Source organism: Clarias gariepinus, chromosome 1 (genome assembly GCF_024256425.1).
Source record: "Clarias gariepinus isolate MV-2021 ecotype Netherlands chromosome 1, CGAR_prim_01v2, whole genome shotgun sequence".
Lineage (NCBI taxonomy): Eukaryota > Metazoa > Chordata > Actinopteri > Siluriformes > Clariidae > Clarias > Clarias gariepinus.
Genome location: NC_071100.1, coordinates 30,364,705 through 30,391,360, shown reverse-complemented (window position 1 = coordinate 30,391,360; position 26,656 = coordinate 30,364,705). Strand labels below are relative to the sequence as shown.

The 26,656-nt window shown below is 37.7% G+C and overlaps 1 protein-coding gene across 1 annotated transcript in view; it reads right to left on the bottom strand.

Annotated features, from left to right (window-relative positions):
* The window catches only part of chd3 (chromodomain helicase DNA binding protein 3), a 39,395-nt gene that overhangs the window by 2,767 nt on the left and 9,972 nt on the right, over positions 1-26,656 (bottom strand). The window contains exons 11-39 of the mRNA XM_053498610.1: positions 26,113-26,330; positions 25,418-25,549; positions 25,062-25,152; positions 24,737-24,928; positions 23,804-24,004; positions 23,304-23,441; positions 23,020-23,141; positions 22,744-22,917; positions 21,221-21,362; positions 19,489-19,620; positions 19,265-19,382; positions 17,789-17,913; positions 17,376-17,607; positions 17,062-17,231; positions 16,476-16,653; positions 15,266-15,352; positions 15,012-15,097; positions 13,554-13,687; positions 13,267-13,411; positions 12,477-12,642; positions 11,742-11,890; positions 11,361-11,598; positions 10,126-10,272; positions 9,893-10,021; positions 9,298-9,406; positions 7,788-7,920; positions 6,010-6,205; positions 3,003-3,166; positions 2,784-2,907 (exon numbers count right to left, since the gene is read on the bottom strand). Coding sequence (XP_053354585.1) covers positions 2,784-2,907; positions 3,003-3,166; positions 6,010-6,205; positions 7,788-7,920; positions 9,298-9,406; positions 9,893-10,021; positions 10,126-10,272; positions 11,361-11,598; positions 11,742-11,890; positions 12,477-12,642; positions 13,267-13,411; positions 13,554-13,687; positions 15,012-15,097; positions 15,266-15,352; positions 16,476-16,653; positions 17,062-17,231; positions 17,376-17,607; positions 17,789-17,913; positions 19,265-19,382; positions 19,489-19,620; positions 21,221-21,362; positions 22,744-22,917; positions 23,020-23,141; positions 23,304-23,441; positions 23,804-24,004; positions 24,737-24,928; positions 25,062-25,152; positions 25,418-25,549; positions 26,113-26,330 — 4,372 coding nt within the window. The remainder of the gene's footprint in view (positions 1-2,783; positions 2,908-3,002; positions 3,167-6,009; positions 6,206-7,787; positions 7,921-9,297; positions 9,407-9,892; positions 10,022-10,125; positions 10,273-11,360; positions 11,599-11,741; positions 11,891-12,476; positions 12,643-13,266; positions 13,412-13,553; positions 13,688-15,011; positions 15,098-15,265; positions 15,353-16,475; positions 16,654-17,061; positions 17,232-17,375; positions 17,608-17,788; positions 17,914-19,264; positions 19,383-19,488; positions 19,621-21,220; positions 21,363-22,743; positions 22,918-23,019; positions 23,142-23,303; positions 23,442-23,803; positions 24,005-24,736; positions 24,929-25,061; positions 25,153-25,417; positions 25,550-26,112; positions 26,331-26,656) is intronic.

Below are 26,656 nucleotides of genomic sequence, written 5' to 3'. Positions count from 1 at the left end.
AAAGTTCCCACAATGGTTCACAACCACAGATGGCGCTATAATGAAGATTGGCTATATACATCCAAGGTTGCTCCTGGCCTTTAAGAACATAATGCTTATAAATCCAATCATAACTGATATGGAAATCCCACATGCAGCACTACACTAGGTCACTGGAATTGTTAATGTAGATGACAGTTAGTTACCTGGCCTAAATGGTATTGAGTGTTTGTACCAACTTCTAGTACATGAATGGCTTTGCCTTAACTCTTGTGTCTGAAACACAACCTGGGCATTTTATGGCAACAGGGTATCTTGAGGCTCATTTGCCACTAGTTTGTACTGAATTAATCTGAAAAAGACTTCTTGACCTAAACATGGCAGATGTTATGCAAGTGATGAACAAACATGCTTGATGGTAACCGCAGATGTGCGTGATGCATTTCTACATCTCATACATCTAATACATTTTACATGCATTATTGCTGTAAGATAGAGGAGAGACCTCTCATTCCCTAACAGCCGAATGACATAACCCTGCCTTTGGGTTAGTTTTGCAGGATGTTCACAAAGTCTGGTTGTCTTAGAGCGTCTGTGATTACTCCTTTACACACAATAAGCAGACAGCTCCAGCAGCTGGTGTTTAGCAATACAAATGACCTCATCTCACATTTGAACCTGCTAGGATTTAAAGTCATCCTTAAGTCAACCAAAGATATTGACGTAGCAATATGTTAATAAACCTATCCTACCAATCTTCTACAGATGAGAACTTGCCCAGGCCAGCCCTGGATTCAGAAAGGACACTCATAGTAAGGACTTTGTGGAAGTGACTAACTGCTTTTTCTACGAGTTGAGAAGCAGCATAAAGGGGAGAAGTAAGCACACTGACTAAGGAGTGACTGCAGTCCTTAAAAAAATCTAATTGTTCGCCTCAGGAGCCTAAGAAAAAGTATCAACATCTGCTCAGAGATCGAGGGTAGCTCAGTGGTTTTGACCCCACTGTTCAAACCCCAACAACACCAAGTTGCCACTGTTGGGGCCTTGAGGAAGGCCCTCGTTGCTCAGATGAAAAAAAAGAAAGAGATAAAATGTCGCTCTTGATAAAAGTTGCTCTGGATAAAAGTTGCTCTGGATGAGGGTGTCTGCCAAATGCTGGAAAATTTACATTTGAGCATTTGGTAGACGCCTACTGTCCTACTGTAGCAGCTCATAAGAAAAGGAAGTGAACATAACATTGATGTGTAACCAAGCCACCTGAGTCACTCGAGTTGACAAGAATAGTCTGGAGTGACATAATAGAAAATTTTGGGGGTCATGGTCACAAGATTATGACTTAGCTATTGGTATTCATCGAGGAAACAAGGAAAAACATAGATACGCTACCAGTCAAAAGTTTGGACACACCTTCTAACTTCATGGTCTTTTCTGAGTTTAAATACGTTCTGATATAAAACAATGCTAAAGGCATCCAAAATATGCAATAATCTTCTTTAAACAGTTGATATTGAGATGTGTCTGCTATTTATGCTTTGAGGTAAATTGGTGATTTTTAAGGTTGGTAACTCTAAATGAACTTGCTCTCTGCAGCAGAGGTAACTTTTGGTCTTGCTTTCCTGCAAAGGTCTTCATGAGAGCTTGATGGATGGTTGATGGGTTTTGCAAATGCACATGACAACACTGTTCTTGCAAGAACTATTCCAAAACAGTTCATGTCTTAAAATACCTGACTGTTTTCTTCTACAGGACATAAGGACTAGATTAGATAACTCTCAGTTACGGTTTCAGTAGTAACAAAGATCTGGAAGACTAAAAAATAAGAGATGCAGCCTTACTCATTGAAAAGGTCCATATATGTGCCTTCCTAAAACATAAAAAATGAATAATCTGGGACAGAAAGTGAAATGCTGATGGAGAGGTGTGGTGAAGAAAACTAGATATTTTTTTTCATTGCTGAAACCAAAATGAGGAACCTATAATCATAAAAACAAACATAGTACAAGTTTGTTTAAATGCGTGCCATATTAAGTCAAATCACTTGCCAGACACTCACTTTTAAAACACATATTTTAAACTCATACTTTTATGCGCAAACAACTACTCTGTCCTTCTGCATCCTAGAGATCATTTGTTTTAGAAATGTTTAAATACATACTTAAACCCTAACAAATGGATTGCCAGGGTGAATGACAACATACTGTTGCAATATAACTTTTACATTTTACAATATGCTTCATAATTTTAAACAATAAAATTCAAAATATACTAGAAAGTAGATCAAACTAACTACTGTGTGTTATGTGTACTGTATTCAGTACTGTATTTTTAACACCCCACAATTCTAAAAGCAAAATACATCTAATATTCACTATTTTTTAAATAGTAAAATTTTCCTTCACATTTCATTTTATTAACCAAACCATTAATTATCAAGCAATACAGGATCTTAAGCATCACATACTGAACATTCAACGATATTAGTGGTACGTTGCAAAGGAAAACCAGTAAAATAGTGGCTTTTATATGTGTTAAGTTCAATAAAGCTTATCTCCACATTTGGCCTTGTATTTTATTTCTATAATATATTTTGAACCCCCAAAATATACTTCTTGAAAATTAATACAAGAGCTTTTTAAAACATATCATGGTTAATGATTACTAATTTTGCTGTTTACAGACAGCCAGAGCTAAAGAACAAAATTCACCTCTGACAAACTGACCTAGACCTTAAAGTGAAACCTCTAGTGAATTTTTCATTATAAATTTTTGAGAAGACTGATTTTAAATTGAACAGCAGTGCTCACCTGATATGAACGAGCCTGGAGGCATCTGGCTGTAGTTCGCTGCAGCCAGAGCCATGCCTGGTGGTGCGGGGGTGAACGGAGGGCCATAGTTCTGTGGAGTTGCATACGGTCCAGGTGGGATGGGCTGGAAAGATAAAAAAAAAACAGATTTAAATAGTTTCTGTGAATGATGGCTGAAAGTTGGGTGTGTGTTTATGATGGACGTGTGTGAGAATTTACCGGCGGTGTGTGTGTCTCATTGCCCTTGTTGGCCAATCTGCTGAGGATGCTCCTCTCGGACATCTGCAGGCGTGCTGCGATTGGTGGAACTCTGGACAGTGTGGCAGGAAGCCGCGTTACGTCAGCTTTCATATCGCTGAGCAGCTCCTCCAGTTGGTTGAGAACTGCAGTTAAAATGACATACAACATATAAAAGTTAGAGTACTTTTACTTAAACACCACTACTTAAATTGAAAGATTCAGTATAAGCATCTGAGACTTTACAATTAAAGCAGCAGTTATTGGGTGCAAAACTACTGTATCTAGGTCAGATTATCCATTTACATTTAGTAGACATATTTTTCAAGCATATCCATAGAAGAAATGCTGACACTTGGGTACGAGAATCAAAAGGAATCACAGAAGTAACTGCTTAATGCATAATTTTACTTACAATGTAAACTTGAAAATGTTTTGGTTATGTATTTTGTATTGTATTTTCCTTTAAAACTTGGTACATTTAAAAATGATATTAAGTAGCTGATTGCAGTGATAAGGAATACTGCCAGGAAAGATTATTATTTTTTATTATTATTAATTATTATTATTTTTATAGAGAGAGAGAAAGAGAGAGAAAGAGAGACAAAGGCCATCCTTTCCACCTCCTGAGCAGGTAAGTTTACAATCATTTCAACTTCTACCCACTAATGGCTGTGGTATCAAGATGTGGGCTTGTGATTATCCGGTAATAACCAGTTTTAATCAGTCACCTAGCTGCAACCTTCAGACCAAGCCCTACGTTGTGTCTTTAAGAAAATGTATGCTATGAACACACAATTACATTTTGCTTTATTGACAGCTATTTATGAAAGAAAAGCGAAAATCAGACTGCTACAAAGTCAATAAACAAACTGCGGGTAGCTACACAACTTACTGGTGAGGTAAGAAAGGTAAGCTTGTTAGAAAGAATGAGGTGTCCTGATATAACCTGCTTGACTGTAATTAGGCTCACTTAAAATGAAATTCATATGTAGAGGAAGCTTTTATGGCCATATTGCACAAATAAAGGTTTATATGCAGATGGCATGTCTTTGTGTCTGTATATAAGTTTGCATGTAAATTTCTGTTCTATATATGAACACAGGAGCAGCTGTGAGTTTCTTGAAGTTACAGATAACAGTGTGGAACCGTCTTTGATTCTAAATAGACGAACGCTTTTATCTACTGTATGTACGTGTATTTCCCCAGCTAGCAAACATAAGCTAACCTGATGTTTTTAAGTCATATGGTTAAAAATTTTAATTTCTATTCCAGAAAACTACTTTTAAACAGGAACATTTGAAGGGCTTGTCTTTAAGAACACATAGGGGCTCAAACACATGGCTCCAGTTCCCCTTACCCACACAGGAGCTTCCCATTGTCTTTGAAAATAGTGACAGCTTGCAGTATGAAGACAGTTGGAAAGTGGCAATGCTAGTTTTCTGATTTCATAGGCAGTTATTATCAAAAGCGTTTTCCATCATAAACAATGATTAAGAGACAGTTCACACACAAACAACATGGAAAATCTTCTTTTCTATTCTGGCACAAGTTACAACGGTCTTAAATATTCCTGTACACGCTTGACAGGTGGCATAAATACTGTGACGAAGCATCTTTTGAAATGCTGCACAAGTCACTCAGGAAAGTAAAGCCCTTAAACCCTACCATTGGAAACATTACAACCTAAACAAATAAGTCAAGATAATGCAAATATAACAAATAATAGAAAATGTACAATCAACACATTACAGGCTATTACATTATACAAGAAATGAGAAGTAGCCTAAACAATCTGAACCAATTCTTACTGTACTTTGTTGCCTTACATATACAAAATACATTGTTTTGTTGTTTTCAAACTGTATTTTGGATTATATGCATTTTGTTTGCATTGTTTATATGTTCACTGATCAGAGTGTCCATTGAGGCTGTCATTAAACAGAAAATGCAGTCAAAGCTTAGGTATAGACCTGCCGTTCCATTCCACAGCACGTGTAAGCAGTCCCAGTGATGCTCCTGTCATGTAGCTGTAGCTGTGTCTGTTCATGTACATCATGAATGTCCAATCTTCCCCAGAAAGGGCTGGCGTGAACCGAGCAGAAGCCACACCTGATAATTAGTTGTTCTTGGCTTTTAATTGACGATCAGGTGTGGCTTGCGGTTGGTATGAAAACCTGCACACACACATAGGCCTTTTCTGGAGATGATGGGACACCCCTGATAAACGTGTATTAGCAATAAGTGTAAAAGCCGTTGGCAGTTTGTCTGTAAAGGTGTGCACATATGTAGTTATAAAGCCTATACAATGCAATGAGCTTCAAATCAGTGGTATGACGTGTGTGCAACAAGCTGTTTCTGTTTTACCCTATTATTCAATAACAGCGTTATAAAGTTTTGTCCATGAAATGGAATAGGGTTTCATTTGGTTTGGTTTGTTTTATTTTTGGTAACCTGAACCTCCTAAAATGGCCTTGGACACCTCCTGGCCACTCCTTTTATATAGCTCTATAATAAACCTTTCAATTCTCAATAATTTAAAGGTTTACAATGGGTTCAACTTTTTACCCACTTTTTAAATTCTGCATGTTAGCCGAAACTTATATGGCAGATTTTGATTATCAAATCAGAGAATTTTTCCAGCAAAATGCAGCACTAGTAAAAGTGATGAGCCAAGGGAAACAAGAGACATAAGTGGCTTGTTTGCCTTTGTCGATTAAGATAGCAAACAGAGCTGTGGTTCTCAGAGTATTTTTAGCTAAAAATGCCTTTTGTGGATGTGAGTGTTCTCATATCTTAGGGATGTTGTGAAATATGGCTTTCTTCCAGACGCAGTGTTTTTGTGGATATGCTCCAAGTGTGGCCACTTATAAACACTCGCACAAAGATCTGTGCAAAAATAAAATAAGGTTTTGGTATATGTTTACTGATAACGTGGCAAAAAACCTGTATTGTACTAATGCTATGCACACACAAATACTTTTCTCACCCTTGTGTAGGACGGCATTGGCAGGTTTGTTTCCCGCAAGCGACTCTTTGCTGAGGTGTTGGTGTGATTCTGCCAGACACTCCACCTCAGCAAAACGTGCATTTAACGCCATGGCTGGGTGAGTGGGGTCCTGCGTCATATTAAGGTACGCCGCCCGACGCAGCTGCTCCTCAATTACCAACGCCTGCTCTAACAGCTGAGAGAACAAGAAAGATAAAGACATAAAATGACAAGAGGGCACAGAAAGACATAATTGATTAAACATAAAAAATCCTATTTTAAAAGAGGAGAATATGTAAAGAAAAGCAAAAAGAATAAAAATAATGTAAAACAAATGGGTATTAATTCTGTAGAATTAAAACAGAAGGAGCTAAGACAGAGCCAAGGCAGATGAGCAAAAAGGAGCAAATGATTAATTTATTCACACAGACTTTAGCAGGGAAAAAAAAAAAAACAGCACTGGGATTTCAGCCAGGAAATATATGAACTTCCTGGATGAAGCTGACAAAGAAGAATTGAAATGGGGGGGAAAAAATTAATTTAAATGAGATTTATGAGGAAACTTAGGGAGATAATAAGTACATTATGCAATAAATGAAATGGTAGCCATTGCATTTTAAATTATGCAAGCAAGAGAGAGACAGAGAAAGGTCGAGAGGAAAGAATGAGGATGTAGAGAACGGGATATGAAACATGTAATGAAGCAAAACATCAGAAAAGCAAAAAAGAGCTGGCATTGCACAACAGTTTGTGTCAGCATGTTGCGTGTGCCTTTCATCACACTTTACGACAGGAAATTATTTAAATCAGAAATATTTAAAGAACGACTACTGTTAGAGTAACTGAGTTTTAAAGTATTAGATTAAATTTAGAGTAGGAAATACTCTGATAAGCCCAGTACGAAATATGTACTTTTACAAGGATAATGAAAAGCTGTTATGCTGTGGAGGACTTTTTGCTGACTTGGATTGGGTTCGCATGTTGCCCTTGAGCAAAGGATCACTGTAAATCAATGCGAAGTCATTCTGACTAATCACATTTACTTTTGAATAAACATTTCCCATCTTAATGAGAGTGGGTGAACATCAACAAACCATGAATCATAAGACAAACAAAAAAAAAATCCTCTTTTGGTTTTTTATTTAATTTAATTTCACACATTAATATGAATTAATATTGCTAATGCTTTAAATATTAATTTCAATATTTTTGCAATGCTTATATTTAATAAGCAAAATTTGAACAAATCACATTTAATTGAAGACGGTAGATGCTATTTTAGCCTTTTTCACGACCCTGACAGAATGCATAACACAACTTTTTTAACAGGTTAACAAAGCAGTCTTCTACATTCTGTACATTAGTTGGCATATTCCTGTACTATGGCCATTGAAGTCAGCATCCCAATAACTCATCCCAATATTTTTGAAAGATTCTGGAATGATATATAAGATAGCCCTCTTCATGACCATTATCAAAACACCACTTTAGGTAATATATCTTGGAGGGATGCTGGGGGTGACATCAGTAATGTTCTAGAGACCTGTATCCGTGCCAAAGCTCATTGAAACTGTTCTGGCATAAGCCGAACTAAGACTTACTGTTGTTTCTTCCTTGAATTTGTCACTCTTCTCTATGTGTGTGTTTATGATGAGTCATGCTTACTCATCAAAAAGTAACCAAAATAACTTGCTTAACCAAAGTTTTAGTATATTGCAATGACTGACATAATGTAATCTGGCATAATTTCTCAACACTTTCAAAGTCATTATGTTCACCTTAAATCTCCTGGCCAGGAACTTGTTCTTCATCTCTAGGAAGTTGCCTTTGTTGGCTTGGGATTTAAACGGCTCATTGACGATGGCAAACTGAGGGTCGTTCTGAATATCCTGCCATCTAGCATAGCCATGACTGTTGAGGGTTGAGGATTAAGGTTTATTCTTGATTTTGAGGCATGACATCTACACACTTACAATATATATATTTTCTAGGGCTGGGCGATTTGGCCTAAAATCAAAATCTCGATTAATTGAACATTTTAACTCGATTACGATTAATGAACGATTATTTTATTTATTTATTTTGCCTTCATAACACGTGATTTGCTTTAAGTGTTGAAACAAACTGGTGGTGTTACCTTTGGGCGTCAAAACTGTTTTTCTACAGTATCTACATCTGACTTCATTTTGTTCAGTGTCATCCTTACTGAAGCTAAAATGTGTCCAAATAACGAAGACTGCATTTTTCTTTGGTACAGGCTGCTCTTGTTGCTCAGTTGTCTGTGTTTAAGCTCTCCATGCTCGACATGTTGGCGAAATAACATAACGGAGCGGGGTCACGTGACTCCACACGCGATAATGTTTTTAAAGGGAAAGTAATTGAAATAATCGACCTGGGAAAATTTAATCAATTATAAGTTCTAATTGTCAATTTCGATTACTTTTTCGATTAATCGCCCAGCCCTAATATTTTCAGTCTTCCACTTTAACAGAAATTATATTTAGCTTAACATGGCTGTATGTGAAATACAGAATTGTGCGAAAGTCTTGAGCCACCACTCATTTCTTTATATTTCCAAAGAGCCTTGTATTTTAAGAAATAGTTCTTCAGGCTTCCTGAAGCACTTTTTTGGCTCTCATTATTGGCAATGCTTTTATTTTCAGTTCAGTCCCAGTATCTGACCCGTTTCAGAGTTATGCATTTGTTTGCAAACCTATGAATCATTCAAGCATTAACAAATATCTAACTTAAAGCAGGAACTAGTGAGTACAGGTGTAGATATTAACAGATAATCAGGCCAGTCATACTGGTGATGCTAAATGCTGAATGATTGTAACAGACGAGAGGGGAAATTAGGTTGCTGCTGAGGCTGTTAAACCAAATAGGTTTACCAAACCAAACCAAATTTTATCTTAGACACCTTTAGAGCTTTTTAAAGTAAAGGATTTGTTCATATTTCTTTAATTTAATCTATATAATTTATTTTAATTACAGTTAATTTAATTTAATATGACAAAAAGAGGGGGCACGATGGTGTAGTGGTTAGCACTGTCGCCTTGCGCCTTCCGAGTCGGTTTTCAATTCCCGTCTCTGTGAGCACGGAGTTTGCATGTGTTTGGTGGGTTTACTCCGGCTACTCCGGTTTCCTCCCACAATCCAAAAACATGTAAATTACGCTCCAGGCCCCCCCTGACGCTGAATACAGGATTATGGGTAAGTAAGTAAAAAAATAAGGTGGGGTGGCACAAAACACAATAATGCCTCTAAATCAGGGATGTGCAAGGATACAGTACGATGCCGGCGAGCAGCCAGAAGTCGTGCCGCCGATGCCAGATCTCATTCATCTTGCCAGATGAAATTGCTGCTCGCTCCTCATTCTGCCACAGTGTGTGCAGCTCTACAAAGAAAAGAAAACAGTTATACAAGATAAAATATATCTAATATTATACAGACAAATTACCAAAATATCCAATGGACCCACACAGCTCCACAATACTGCTGATTTTATTCCATTGTCACGATTGGTGCAGCCCTACTCTAAGCTGTATAATCACTGAGCCAGTGTTTGTGTCAAATATTTTGCCAGCACTGCAGCATTGTGTATAAAAGCTCACGGTGGGCTCAGGATCACAAAGTCATCTTAGCATTAATCTTAACAGCGCACATGCTCAGACACTGGGCAAAAATCACGGCAGAGCTGCACATCTACAAAAATATTTACAGAACACAGAATGGTGTTATCTGTGCAAGTCCAACTCATGTACACAACAATTTGTCCAATCAGTCAAACCTGCTACACTTTTGTGTTAACAAGATCTGTTCTGAAAGTAGATTTAAAATTAGAAGCAGTGGGAAAATAAACGTTTGCAGTAAACACTTATACCTGTAAATCCTCCGTCTGCAATGTTGAACATAAACCGTGGGCGCTCAATTGGTTTGCAGTTCCCCTTGGCTGTCTCCTCTTTCTGCCCTTTGACCTCTTTCCCAGCATCCTTTTCTATCTTGCCCTCATCTGTAGCCAGAAAAGTAATCATATAAGCGATGGCAATAAAAATGACAGTTTTATGACGGGAGGTTTAAGATTCTTATGATAAGACAGAACTCTTCAGCATTCACCATTTTTAACATCCTGCACTTGGCCTTTTGCCATCTCCTTCTTTTCTGCTGATTCGGTAACAACAGGTGTCTCCTCGCTCTTTTCTTTCTCCTCCGTGACTTTTTCACCTGTTCCTCCTTTTTCACTCTTCTCCGCTTTTTCTGCTCCTGTAACAATTAGAATGACTACTAACTTTGGCATACCACTCTGACACCTGATAAAATGCCATAAGGGAATAGTTTATCTAACACTCTTATAGTGAATAACAGTCATCTTGTAAAAAATAAAAATAAAAAAATAAAATAAATAAAAATCTTGTTTCCTTATAAGGAAAATGTTGGGTGGTTGTTATGCCCCAATAAAAGTATGCAAGTTTTAAATGTTCAAAATGTATGTCTAAATTATTCTTTAAAACACAATTAATGTATTTAAGCTTATCATTTAATATATTTTTTTAAATCATGTAAGTACATTTCTCTATAATCATATAATTGTAAAAAGGTAATTTGACGTTTTAGTATTACACACCTTCTGGGAATTGAACACAATTCTTACAAATCTACACTTTACCCAATGTGACAGTAATCATGAGACGTACAGTAAGCCAGTTTGTATTGCGACAGCTAATTATTAGTACATAAGTTGTTGTTAGAGTTATTATCATGCTAGCTCCTATCTGAAAGTTAAAAAAATAAAACTATTGGTCTTTGGTGAAAAAGACAAATTTACCACTATTCACTAAGAGCCACACCCCACTAAACAACAGAAGAGTTGAACAACAAGCTGGTGAAGGGGGGTCATATATATATTATATGAGGTTAAATTAGGGGGAACAACTAAGTAGCTTTTTTTTTCTTTTTTTTTTTCTTTTTAAAGGCCCGGCCATTACAGAAATAGAAAAAGGACAAAAAGTGGGGATTATTTTTACCTACATACTAGAGACCGAACCAAACATACATCGAAATGTCTATAAAAGACTAAATGGTGGATTATACTACTAAATAAGTTATTAAAACTATGCATTGCGTTTTAAATTGAGAAAGGAATTTGGGTATATTTACCACCACTCGTAACTTTTTAACTGAACAACTGCATGTAACCTTCTTTCAGGTGGGTTTTGGGTCGTTTTTTTTTTTTCTCAGTACAGACAAAGGTGTTAACATTCTTGCAGTTTAGTCTATAATTTTCAACCATGCTGTCTGATTTCAGTGCACTTCAGTCAAAATCAGTCTACTTCAGGGCAAAATCAGTCTACCTTGCTTCTCGTCTTTGACTGCAGAAAGTTCTGATGAGGATTCCTCCCTCATTTTTTCAACACCAGCCTCTTTAATAAGGCTGTCCTCCTCTCCAGCCTTGTCTTTCCCCGTCTTTGACCTTGGTGAGGGTGGAATGGTTTCAGAAGCTTCTTTCGATCTGGAGTCTCCTGCACTTGCTCCAGTGAGCCCTTCAGATGGTTCAGCGTTTTCACTGGGTGTAGTACTTTTTTCAGTCTCCTTTAGAGTTGTTACCCAGGAGAGCAAGAAGCAGAAAGAGAACATCTTTCACTGTGATAAATACACTTATATGCACAGACACACAAAACCACAATGCAGCCAACCCTTCACTCCTATACTTACCCACACACCCACACACTTACCTCTTTAGATTCTGTACTGTCTAAGTTTTCTCCTTCTTTCCCCTCTTTGCCCTTCTCCTTCTCTTTCTCTGCATCAGTCAGATTCTCACCCTCTTTTCTCTCTCCCTCTTTTCCAATCTTTTCTGGTTTCTCAGGTGGAGAGGGTGTGGCTACAAAGTTAAAAATCAAACTCTTGACATGTGTCTTCAAGTATGCCTGTTCATCATTTTTTTTTCATGCAAGTCATGTTTGCTCATATGTGCCTTCAGCTGGTAGGTTTATCAGTGGCTAGAACCGCACAAGATATCATCTGCACAGGAATCACTATCAGAATACTGGTCCTTATGATAATGACAAAAGTACACATGCTATCCAGCTGTCCAAACTGAAAAAGCACAACAACAAAAAAAAACATTTCCTGTAATTTGCTGAAATGTAACCATACATCATTAGCAAGGACCATCTGGACCAATCTGTGGGTAAAAAGTGAAGATGAAGGAGAGTTTAAATTAATAGCATACAGTTCAGTACTGGAATTGCTGATTACAGTCTCACTCTGCCCTCTTGTGGACAAACACTACAACTACACCTTTGCACTTATCTAATGCTTAAAAATTTCTATGTGAATACTTAGTGACTGTATGTTTATGACGGTATGCTAATTGTGCATGTGCATAATTATCTGTGAACACTATACACAGACATTTATTTTAAAGTTCATGCATCGTGTGTATGTGTGTGTGTGCATTTATGTACCTGGCTTTGAGGTACAGGGTGTGTTGTTGCAGCTTTGCTCTGGCGTGGGTGTAGCTGTTTTAATAGCAGGTGAGGAAGCTCTTGAGGATTTCTTAGAGTCCCCGGTGATTTCAGGCTTTAGCTCAGGCATACTCCATTTTCCATTAATGTGTTCGAATTCCTGAACCTGCACACACCAGCACAGGAAGCACCTCTGACTTTAACATTTCTGGAAACTTCATTATTTGGCTAGACGTCTCAACTGCTTCACTGCTTTGTTTCCCACATATTTCTTCTTTTTTTTTTTTAAATCATAAAAGCATAAAAGCAAAAACAAAGAATTTAAACTATTAAATGTTAACCATACATGAAGTGCTGCAAAGCAAATGATTAAAATGATAACAATTGTTTAATTAATGTTGAAATCTTAATTGAAATCCAGATTATATATTATATTCATATTTAACATTGATTGCATATTTCTTTAAAAGCACAATACGAGCCATAATAACATCAATTAAATGTCCTCATATAACCTCAATCCATCAGTTACTCCATGCACCCAAACAAACAGTATGATTAACTGTGCAGCGCTACAACAAAGTAACTCCTATAAAAACAATAAGTAACTTTCTGTAAAAACATCTAAATCTGAGTAAAGGTAAATAAATTCAGACACAGACACTCTTTTAAAAATTAAAATTGCCAAACCTTGCCTCACTTATATACATTATATTATTTTAAGGTACCTCACTGAATTCTTCTAATATGGGGATATTTAAAATATTTAAGCCAAATAAACAAGGCAGACCTTCTTTTTCACCAGACTCATGACTCCAATGCGAGTCAGCACAGGTTGCCTGCACAGGCCTTCCCTCGGCACGCCATCGGCAAACGTTTCTGATCCGTCAGCGACCGGCTCGCACAAGTGTCTCATGAAGAGAGAAACATATGCCCTGCAGATAGAGGGAGGGGTAGCAAGGGAGCACATGCAAAATTGAGCAGTTACCCATATTGTGCGTTATTCATCTTCAACTTACAGTCATTTCTGTGTTTTCATTTAGTTTGCACGAATCCTTGCGCATCGGTGGTTCTTACTTGAACTCCTTCTCGGTCTTGCCACGCAGGTCTCGTACCAGCCACTGGCAGGAAAAAGCATCCTGAGAAGGCATACCCCATCTCATAACCGCATTCAGGAAGGCTTTCCTCTGACGCGTGTTAAAGCCCAATACCTAACACACAAGACATCCATATACACATACACTACCAGTCAAAAGTCTTTCCCTGGTTTTTATTTCTTTCTACATTATAAAACAACGCTGAAGACATCCAAAATACCCAATAATCTCCTTTAAACACTTGATATTGTGGTGTGTCTGCTACTTACAGTATGCTCTGTATAGCCTTCATAAAACCTCTAATCTGAGGTGCTGTTTGTTATTTGGTGATTTTTGAGGCTGGTACCTCTAAATGAACTTCTCCTCTACAGCAGAGGTACGTTTTGGTTTCGCTTTTCTGTTATGGTCTTCATGAGAGCCAGTTTCATCATGGTGCTTCATGACATTTACAAATGCAATACTGTTCTTGCAAGACCTTTTCCAGAACAGATGACCTTCGTGTCTTAACATAACAACTGACTGTTGTTGTTGTTGTTACTTAATTAACTCATGCCATATGTGTTATTTCATTGTTTTGAAAAAATCCAGTATTGTTCTAGAATTTAGAAAATAAGTCCAAACCTGTGTCCAAACCTTTTACTAATACTGATTGTGTGTTACACAAACTGCTAAACATATGGTTTTATAGATCAGTAGTGTTTACCTTAATTTATTACTCAAACTTGGGATAAATTAATGTAAAACAATTAACTGATAAAAGTCTTTGTACAAAATATATAAATATTCTAATGATTCATTTTAAAAGACTAATTTTTAGTTGGAACACTGGATTATATAGATGTGTGCTAAGTTCTTCTACTCCATTTACATGGGTCGATATAAGAGAACAAACAGCAGGCTAAACAGAAAGCACAACTAAACCAGTGTTGAATTCTGAAAAACAATATGGGAATCATGACTAAGATTTAAAAAGATACCACAACTATCAGAAGTCAAGAGAGGAAAAATTTACAGATGTCTGTGGAAGAGGGTACATAGCAAATTACATTGATACACTGCGCAGGGACGCAGCAGGAGGGGAGATCTGACTGGTGGGTGGGAATTTAATGGTGACCAAATTGAAAAGAAAATAAGGGTGGATACACACACAATCCAAACTTATTTTCTTTCCAGTTTGGTCACCATTAAATTTCCACCCACCAGTCAGATCTCCTCTCCTGCTAATAAATTGTTGCTTATTGACAACAATTATTATATACAGTATATACAGTAGGCTCCTCCAAGAAACCTAGTTATCAAAAATGGCAAAAATATAATCTAATGTTAGGTGAAGCTAATAGTAAAGTTGGGTAACCTTGTGAAAGGCCCCTTTAGTGACAGATCAGAGACTCAACAAAACAGCCACAACCAATGTGCTTGAAATAACAGACACCTTTACCTCAAGGTTGCCACCGACTCGAGCCAACAGAGGAGGCAGCGGTTTATCTTTTTCGTTTCTGATCTGCCTCCGAGACTGCCTTCGACCTGCAGGAGGAAGGCACACCGACCAAATGTCTGTTTAAAACATTACTCTACATTTATTTGTAATGTCAACAGCACACACTGCAAGGACCATCGTTAATCACATCAAAGCCTCCGTCTGTTCACTGCGTTCTTTTTTTAGGAACCTGTGCACATGCTTGCTTTCCTCACCTTCTGGCCTTTCATCAAAGTCCTCATCCTCCTCCTCAGATCCCACTGAGTATTCAGACTGGTTGTCTGAAATATCAGCATGCCACTCTGAAACCGCAGACATCATGGTCCGATATCATGATCACACATTTACATATACACTAACAGCAAGCCTGCTCTCTCCCTGATATGAGTTCTAGCTACCAGTTCAAGTAATACGGCAATAAGACTTCTTTAAAGCACTTTTTATGCACTGATCAGTCATAACATTACAACCTGAAACAATATGCTCAGTGTTAATTAGGGCCTCCCTTATTCCAACTGGGCAGCTCAGGATTGGCTCCACAAGACCTGTCAGGGTCGAGGGTGCTGTGTGTTGCAGGGCTGGTGCCTCTGTGGATCAGACTTTGTTGTCTGATGTTTTTTTCATCATGGCCAGCATTTACTCTTTTCTGTGGTTTGTTTGTTGTTTTATGCTGGGTTCAGATCAGACAGGCTGGTCTTTGGTCCCTGCGGGCATGGGTGAGCTTTGGGTGCAAATAATTCTGTCACTATTTTACTGGTATATACAGTAATTGATAATCAATGTTAATGTGTTCATGTTGTGAGGTGTTAATGGTGAGGCTGATCTGTGTAAATGTCATGTTAATGTCAAAAGAAAATAAATAAAAACATTTTTTAAATCTTTTTTGCAACTCTATTTGTGGTGCAAGGACAGATACAGTCCATCAACAATTCTTATGGATTAAAGCAAGTGAAACAAAATCTGCCTAAATTTAATCCAATTGTATATGAATGAAGTTAAAAACAAAAGTTATGAATAGAAATCCCATCCCTCTTTAACTATAAGTTTAATATTTACATTTTTTTTTATCTATCTAAATTTTAATTAAATCATTAATTTATCTTTTATACTGCTGTCAAAGCAGTACACATCCTCTGTACATATATTTTATATGTCCTGTACAAGGTCATGGGGGCCTGGACCCTATTCATTGAGACTTTGGGAACAAGGTGGAGTACATCCGGGAAGAACATGCAAACTCCATTCACACAGACTCAGCATTCATTATGTTTTTGAAGAACACATCAATGGTCTTAATTCAACATAAAGGTAAGGCTGATAATGTTCCTGCATAGCTAACATGACAAAAACTTAAATTTGTAATATGGATATAGTCCTCTCTTGGGATTGTTTTACGTGGTGTATATGTCATGTATGCAGACCTACCTTGATCCTCCTGTGCGGCATCATTGTAGTTGACCTGCTTGCGGACTCTCTTGCCCTTGCCCAGGTTGCGGGCCAGATCCTCCTGCTGCTGTTCATAATGGTGCCGGAGAAGTTTCTCCCAGTAATCTGGGTCGACGTTCTCCTCCTGCTTTATAATCTCCCTCTCTATTTCCTCAATCTGCCAAAACACATGCACATATACAATGCATAACTTATTACACATACAAAATGTGTATATGAACTCAATGAAGCAAAAAAGAAGGGACCAAAACAATGCGAGCGACTGATAGTCATACAGGAAACAATTATTTTAAGTTATTGCTGTCATTTTAAGTTATTTTCTTTTTGGCTTCATTATTATCTAATAATGATAGCATGGTTTAAAAAAAGGTTGTTGTTTATCTGAGGTTGTATTTACCTAATACTAAGACCAACTACACTAAAAAATTTTACACAAAACAATCCCAGAAATACAAGAGGGGCACTAACTTTTACACATGACTGTATCGTAACTTTCCAGTCTTATTTTCTACTCTCCTTCCTTTTAATATTTCTGTAACATTCCTTACTTTCTATGAGCTCTCACCTTATCATCCTCTCGGACTGTGTACTGTGCTACTTTAAAGGAGCTAAGGTACTCGTTCATGTTCTGCATGTCCGTGTCATCAGTGGCATCTTGACTCCGATCCAGCAGACATTCAATCGCAGCATTATCATAGTGAATCACGCTGCTGTCGTCATCCTTATTCTCTCCCGCTGGACACGGACAGGAATGCAATTTTGGGAAAGATGTGCTGTCATTATAAGCATGTATTGTATGCCTCAAAAATTTCTTTTTTACTTTATTCACAAGGTAATCGACCCATCCTTCTATTCATCCATTTTATTACACTCTCTCACCTTCAGTTTCATCCTTAAAAAGTTCCTCTGTGCCAAACTTCAGGATGTCGTCCAGCTCTTGCTTGGACATGGAGCCAGCTTTGGAGCCAAGCCCTGGCCGCACCACCAGGTGGGTTAACATCATCTTACGCTTGGCTACCTGGGTAATCCGTTCCTCAACAGACGCACGGGTCACAAACCGATAGATCATCACCTTATTTGCCTGACCAATCCGATGGGCACGACTGAAGGCCTAAGAGAGTGAGAAAGAGAGAAATAAAGAGACACAAAAAAATATGCAAACAAATGACTTGCTTCTTAGGGATCTTATAATTTGTTATCAGAACTGACATAGACGTTTAAATAGAAATAAAATACATAACTCATTCTCTCTTTCCCTCTTTCTCTAAAATTAGACATGTGGTTACCTATACCTGAATATCATTATGAGGGTTCCAGTCAGAGTCAAATATAATGACTGTGTCCGCAGTTGCCAGATTGATTCCCAATCCCCCTGCCCTTGTAGACAGAAGGAAACAGAACTGAAGAGCACCTGGAGCTGAAATTAGAAGAAAATTTGGACATATTAACTTTATGTCATTTCCCTTGATGAGACAAATGGTAGAAGAGGGTCATGGTTATGAGGTAGAAATAAATTAACCACCGATGAAAGAAATGATATGATATAACTTTCAAATTTACATAATTACGAGTTTTTTTTTTTAAAGTCAAATCAGAACATAGAAAACGTCAAACACAGCATGTTGACGAGACTCTCAGCAGCAGTAAAATATTTGAATGATGCATATGTTTAAAAAAAAGGCTGTATGTCTGTGAATGACAATACCTGTTGTTCCTACACATTCAGTGAGTGGAACGCCTGATCCTCAATGATCAACTAATAACTTGTGGCCAACTTGCAGAAAAGATTCATCTGTCTGTTAGAACTGTACACACTATTATTTACTAACCCCTTGTTGCTCTTTCAGCTGCATCTGGCGAAGGGGTCGCCACAGTAGACCATCCGGTCCGCACATACAGGCGCATCCTTCCTTGGCAGAAGGATGCTCCCTCCTGACGCAACTCTCATTTTATCCAGACTTGGGACCGGCACTGCACTGCAGTGGCTGGGGTTTGGGCACTGGCTGAGAATCGAATCCGGGCCTTCCGCATGGAAGGTGAAACACCTATCACTGAGCCACCAGTGCCCTGAAATTATTCATGAACACCACTTGCACCTAACAGGTACTCAGCTGGGAGTTATTGCCACATCCTCAGTCCTGACAGTGCAGTCCTGACCTCGTTCCAAGCCATTTCTACATGTTTGGGCCATTAAAATAGTTCTTGGAGGCCAGAGTCTTAGTACTGAGAAACCTTTCTAACTTGGTATACAGACACTAGTAAAACGCTGGGATAAGTGCATTAATGTAGCAGCCGATTATATAAAGGAATAAAGGTAGTTAAAAGCAAGTACACTTATACCTGTGTTCAGTTATTCTGCATAACCAAAGTCCCGGTTTGACTTGAACACCCGTTGTATGTTAACCAAACATTTGTAATGAAAAATAAACACAATAAAACTTTAAAACTACATTCACACTTGAAAGTTATAGGCTATTATTAATTGCAGTTTTTTTTCACAGTTTATAAAAGCAGCAAGTGACTAAAGCTGGGAATAATCTCAATATAGGATATAGAATAAAAACATATAACCATCAAAATAAATAAAGAACGTTAATAAACCTTTCTACTTGTATAATACCTAGTTAGGGTTTTGTAAGTTTATGACATGGACCTAATCTTTATTCCTTGGTTAGCCTGGAATTCTGGTTTAGACTATAGTTAAACTAAAACATGATTCTCAATACAGAACAACAATCATAAACAGATTTCTTTATAGAAATTCTCACCATTAAATCTGTCTATGGCTTCTTGGCGTAGTGCTCCAGTGATTCCTCCATCAATGCGCTCATATTTATAACCCTCATAGTCCAGGAAATCCTCCAGCAAATCCAGCATCTTAGTCATCTTATTAAACATAACCATCAGAAAGTAAATACTACTGCACTACTGTGTGTGGATTATTATTATGTACTGTATGAGACATATATTTTAGAAATTTTGTCTGTATTACCTGAGAGAATACAAGCACACGATGTCCCTGCTCTTTCAGTTTTCTCAGCATCTTTTGCAGCAGCATCAGTTTCCCAGAAGACTTTGTGAGGCTCATTCCCTCATATGCACCACTTGGTGTCTTTGGAGCTTCCTATAATGCACACACACACAGCATCCGCAATGTATATTTGGCATATTAAGAATAAAAGAATGTGGTATTCATGATAAAAATGTTAAGTCCTATGAAGAAATTAAAACATGCAGAAGCTTAAATTAAAATGATATTTCTCAGGGAGTTTTTTCTTGCCACCGTCACTCCCATTCCCAAAATAATTTATACATATTTTCTTACATATTTCCATATTTTAATTCTGTAAAGTTGGTTGGCAACAATGACCATTGTTAAAAGTTCTATATAAATAAAACTGTATTAAACTGAATTGAATATTTGCTATCCTTAAATACACATTTAGTACTCATTTTTGAGAAACAAGTCTTATATGAACTGACCAATCTTGCAGTATTCATTTTGGACACAAGATGGCAGCACGATTACTACAAAAACATTCAGGACAAAAGAATGCATTTATATTGAATTAATTTGCCAGGCTCTTTTATCCAACTGAGTGATGACAGAATACAAGCAAGTGTTAGTGCAAGTGCAAGTTTTTTTTTTTTTTTTTTTATTGCTGAGTTGCAACCACTGAGGTACAACTGCCCCAAAGAAAACCACAGGGGATAGTGAACACCAGCTGATGGAGCCAGCTGGAATTTAAACTCAGATTCTTTTGTTTACTAAGCAATAGTGATGTCACTGTTAAAAATTCTATATTGTGCATGCATAGGGGTGTGCGGAAAACTCTTTTAATAAGCATGATAAATGTGACCCATCATAATAAGTTAGGCATTGTACAGTGACAGGTCCTGGGTTTGACTCCCATGTCAGATCTGTCTTCATGGAATTTGCATTTTCTCCCCGTGCTTGGTGGGTTTCCTCCGGGTTCTCCAGTTTCCTCCCACAGTCCAAAGACATGCAGATTAAAGTTAATTGGCGTTCCCAAATTGCCCGTAGTGTTTGAAAGAGCATATAAATGTTGACAGGGGGTCCTACCACAATTGTACAGAATGGGAATAAATACGCTGTCACCATTGGCCTCTATGGTCCCTAGTTAGACTACAGAGGTTCCTGGATGGATGGATTACATTGTTTAGGTTGGTTTTGTATGGCCAATAGTGTGAAGTAGGTGAAAAGTATCAAATCTTCCATCCAGTTGATATACACCCTCATCTTCTTGATTCTTCAACACAGTTAAAAAGGGGTTAATCAAATTTTTTTTTTTTTCAATGCACTTTAATGAACACTATCCAAACTGGTTACTACAGTTGTAATAAAAAAATGAGCTTTTTTCGTCGAAGCTCCTGAGCAGTTATTTTTAGGGGTAGTAGGGCCATATTAGAAATTATGCGGAGGATTCCTGCTTTCTTGCTACGTCATGAAATCTTCAATAAATAAAAAAAAATCTTAAAATAGGATTTCTACTTTTTTTGAGGCTGTCTTTGCTAAGTCTTACTGGTTATTCATCAGCAACCTGACATAGTAGAGTAAAAAACTTGCTATCACAATCACAACTGAGTTTTCAAAATCAGCAATCTGAAAATATGCATTGCTCAAATCACCCAAAATGCAACTTAATATCTGATTTGATGTGACCAGCCACAAATAAGTCGTGGTAACTGTATGCAAGTCTCACCATGGATGCAACAGGAAAGAGGTAGGGGTGGTTACAGCATTTTTTCAGATCCATCATGATGTTGAGCAGAGTAACCTGGTTTCCTCCTCCCTTCGAATTCAGCGCCTCAAAGTTTCGTGTCAGGATGAACTTGTAGTATTTTCTTTTTAGAAACAGACAAACATGTAAAGATTATTACTGCAAGAGCTAGCTCATTTTTGCTCATGTAACTTTTGCACTCTAAATGTATTTGCGCTTTCTCCCTTACTTTAGTTCTCCTACAATACATTTACAAGATGAAATCATATAGCAAGCGAGAGGTAAGATTGGAATATTCTTGTCTTTTATGTAAGAATGAAAAAATGTCTGACAACACATCAACAGCTTTCTTTCATTCTTGCTTGTACTGTACTGGCCTAATTAGGTCTAAAGCTCGAACTTTTTATGCAGCCAAACACAACATTATAACCACATATTATTCTCAGGAATTCTGTTGCACATTTTATATCAATATTTTTCTTTCGCCTAAGGAAAAGACCTTCTTTCTTATTGCTTATTTGTGTACTGGCTGCTGAAGAAATAGTTGAGTGCTGCCAGATCTGTGGAAGTCCTGTGCATATTTCACACAATAGGAAATTGATAACATTTTGACGTGATTATTTACTGGTGACATTCTGAAGCCTGAAGTGCAGGGAAAGAACGTTTCGCCAAGAAGTGAAATGGGTCAGCAGGATTTGTTAAGCGCTCAGCCGATGAGTACTGGTAAAGAAGATTAGTCAGCAGCTAGAAAGGGATTGCAATACTAGTAATGATTATTATAAAACTAGTTCAACAATATGCTTTATGAGCTATAGACAGCTGAGTACTGATTTATTTGCATCTAACGGGTCAATTAAAATGAGAGAAGTTAATTGCGGAAACCGTGCACAAAATGCATTATGGGTTTCACTCTATCTATAATAAAAATTCTCCGAATATCTTAAAAGAGCTTCAAACAGAAGGACTCCCGAGGAGGCTCGGTGCTTTATAGAGTGAAAGTTACCAAATATTGACTTCACTCATATCAGTTCTTTTCCCTGAATGATTTGTGATATGCGCATCCAGCCACAACATCTTTTCAAACAGCTGCTCATGATGCATCACAAGGCAGCCAAGGACACTTGGAGAAAAGCAATCGCTGCTGTTTTCACATGCATAAGCTTACAGACACCCATGACTGGCTTGTGCTGCTTTGATTGACAGGGGAGAAAGTACACCATCCCGCACAGTCAAAATCCTGGTGAGTTTTGTTCTCTTGGGTGACAATGAAGCACCTGATGACAGACTGAACACTTTTCTCTTGGTACAAATAGGAACGAGTAATATTCCTTTTGAAGTTTTTGCTCATTTTAACGAAAGGCACCAATAATGCTGTTTAGTATAGTCTTGTACCATAATGCATTTTAGTTTCTGGATCTGGACATGACTATAAAAAAAATGGCATTCTTTATCCTCCCTTTTTGTTTATAAACGCTCATCCCTTTGTGTTGTCACTGTTTTCTTACTTCTGCATAGGACTGAGCTCCACGCGCACAATGAGCTCCGTTTTAGCCGGCATGTTCTTAAACACGTCCGCCTTGAGCCGTCTCAGCATGTGCGGCCCCAGCAGATCGTGCAGCTTCTTGATCTGGTCTTCTTTCGAGATGTCTGCAAACTCCTCCAGAAAGCCCTCCAGATTACTTACAGACAGAGACAGAGAGATCAGTTTGAGCTCTGTGAATACGTGTGTGTGTGTGTGAGAGAGAGAGCGAGTAAAAAAACGCAGGCGCGTTCGTTCTCACTTGAATCGGTTGGGAGTGAGGAAGTTAAGCAGGTGAAAAAGCTCCTCCAGGTTGTTTTGAAGCGGCGTGCCTGTTAGCAGCAGTTTGTGATCAATCTTATAGTCATTCAGTCGCCTGAAAAACTGACAGCACACACATATACACACTACAGCATTAGCAGCGGGATTTTTATGCACTCTAGTAACTTTCTCAGAATTTTTATGATCCTAAATAATTAATACACATAAAGACAAATTATGTAATATACGGCACACAAAAACAGACATGCACACAAGTTCAGCTACCTTGGACTGATTATTTTTGAGACGGTGAGCTTCGTCCACCACAAGACAGGCCCAGTCGATAGATTTCAAGGCAGTCTGGTCAATAGTCACCAGCTCATAGGATGTCAGCAACACATGGAACTTAATTGGAGCTTCTCTCTGGCATTCACAAGGACAAAGAGTCATAGAAAAAAGTTATTTATCGTTCCAAATGTCATCTTTATTATTAATGGTCTTTTTTAAAACCCTTTACATCTTCCCACACGTTCTTGTTCCATCCTCCACGAATCTGACCTCCTTACATAACCACATGCATGTGCATAAACAATTCTGAACGGATCATGGGCTGCGTATAAACCTAGCTACTGCAAATGTTATTTGCAGTAAATCAAATGTCATGTCAACAAGTTTAGCAGGAATTCAGTGAGATGAGGCAGACACTCAAAGCAGACACTGCTATATAAATAACACTGGTACAAATAACAAGTCTAGGCTACAATTGTTTTTTTTTTTTGTCTCACCCTGAGTTTGAAAGCTTTCTTTCCTCCTTTAATGGCAGTGTCGTCAAAGGAAAACTCGTTCTCACGGATGCAAGCTCTGCTGTCTTTGTCTCCTGTGTATGTGACCACGTAAAAATCTGGAGCCCACATTTCAAACTCCCGCTCCCAGTTGATGATGGTGGACAGTGGGGCGCTCACCAGAAACGGCCCTTTGGTATGACCCTGAGCAGTGAGGGGGCAAAGACACAAAAACACTAAAAGAGACTGAACAGCAAATTATACCATGCAAAAAAACTGATGAAAAAACTCAGCAGTGGGAGCACCTTGAATAAAGAAAATAAAAAATTATTTCAAAATTGAAAATAAAAAGTAGAGTAAGCAATTTTTAGAAATATTTACTAATTTAACGCCCAACCTTGTCTGACTCTATTGGCAAATAATTTGGCTTCTTTCTAGAAATAAATGTTTGAAATAACAGAATAAATAAACTTAAATAAAGAAAAACTTTAAGTAAACTGTTATAGTTATGTAATTTGTTTCATAAAAATATTTAAGTTGCCTGTACGCATTATACTTGATAAAACAAAAAATTTTTAAAGTTCATGTTCAAGTCTTTCTGTGAAAATATTGTACTGCACAGACTCTGATAACTTGATGCAGCACATTTTAAACATACAGTATATGTACTGTAAACATACTATTGGTTACAATATGATAAAACCACAACAAGCTTATTGAGCAGTTTTAGACCAATAGTTGGCTGGTAATTATATGATTATGAATAACTACCCAAATCAGAAAAAAATTCTACTAGCTTAGAAACTAAATGTGTATTGATTACTGCAGATACTAATTTACAGCATACAGAACATGTGCAGAAGCAATGTGTTTTCAGATCAATGCTGAAAAAGTAATAAGCCCCTTAATGCACCAGAGAGCGACCATTAGACGCACCTCTTTAAAGAGTGAATAGAGAAAGACAATAGTCTGGATGGTCTTGCCCAGGCCCATCTCATCGGCCAAGATGGTATCGGTGCCCTGAGCCCAGGAGAAGCGCAACCAATTGAGACCTTCCAGCTGGTAGAGGTGGAGAGTTCCCCCCGTTACTGTCACAAAGTCTGGCTGCTCTTCGTACTTTATCGTGGGCTGGGTGAGTTATGGGGATAGAAGTTTTGTATTAACAAAAATTTATTTAGCGATTTTGTTATTTATCAATACAAATGGAGTACAGATGAAAAAAAATGAAAGCAGTCTGGATCTGCTACGGGCTCATACTTACATCATTAACTGGTGTGCCAGGAGCTTCATCATTCTCCTCTTTTCTCCTCATCTTCCTTGGCTTGTCTGGGTCCTCTTTCATCACCTCCTCTCTGTCAATGAGACCCAAAAGAGACTCAAATGAGACCCAAAAGAGACTGACAAAATCACACAAAATAATAATTAATTAATCATAACTAACTGGCAAACTTTTTACTGTTTATATTGTATTCTCTAATATACACATTTTTACATAGTCTAGCTATCTATCTCTTTGTCCGTCCGTTCGTCCATCAGCCATTAATCCAAAAATACACATAAACAAAACAAGCTGTCTCTAAAAGGGACTAGAGTGAGAACGTTTTAGTTTAGTAATACCTGTGTCTCCAGTAAGCTGCCTTATGGATGCCAAACTCTGGGATGTCCAAATCGTCTCTTTCCCATGTACACTGGTCGTAAGTTAAATCTCTCCACTTCACCAGATAGTGGTAGTTCCCCTTCTTATCCACACTGCAAAGACACGCACGAACACACAAACACAAAACAACATTATTTTAAAATGTTGTTAATGCATCAGCATAGACATATACATTACGGCTCAGAAGTTTGGGATCACTTCATGGTCTTTGCTGATTTGTATTTCTTTCTACGTTGTTAACTTAGAAGTTAACAACGTAGTTAACAACATAGTTAATTTTGAGATATATCTGCTACTCATGATCTGTAAAACCTTTATAACGGCTCTAATCTGAGGTGCTGTTTGTTCATTGGTGATTTATGGTGGTCTTCATTAGAACCAGTTGCATCATGGTGCTTGATGGGTTTTGCAAATGCACTGGACAATGCTGTTCTTGCAAGAACTATTTCAGAACTGCTGACCTTCGTGTCTTAAAATAAAAACGGACTGTTGTTGTTGTTACATAATTACCTAATTCCATATGTGTTATTTCATAGTTTTGAAATCCCCAGTATTGTTGTAGAATGTAGAAAATAAATCACTAAACAAAAACACAGAAGTCTGAAAGTGATCTCCAACTCAATCTTAATACTATGTTGCATAAAACAAAACTCACCTGTGGTTAATTATTCTGTGTACCATCATCCATTCTGGTTTAATGCCATAGCGGTAGTACTTCTCCTCTAGGATGGCGTATTGAGGGTCTTTGGCCCGGCGTTTCTCACTTTTCCCAGAATCCTCCTCTCCTCCAGAGCCATAATCCAAACTTGGCGGCTCATCCATGTCGGTCTTCCGCTGATAGTTACGGAACATCACGGAGTGAAAGATCTCCAGCTGAAGAAAGAAGAAAAGGAAAAGGGGGCCTCAGTTCTTCTGTGCCAAACCATGTACATTTTGGAATATTAAGGAATAGTAAGGAATATTTAATTTATCTTGTACAGGAAGCTCCTTGATGAAGCTGCTTTGGTGGACGAAGTTCTCATCGGTTCTCATCAGCATTTTCATTGAATATCGTTGTGTATGTGCGTACTATGTCCCTTTCATTTCAAAGATGACAATATACATACATAAACATGCATTATTATCAGCTACAAAACTGACATTAAACTTGAAACTACACTGGGCTACATCTTTCATTTTGAGTTTTATTTGTGCTGAAC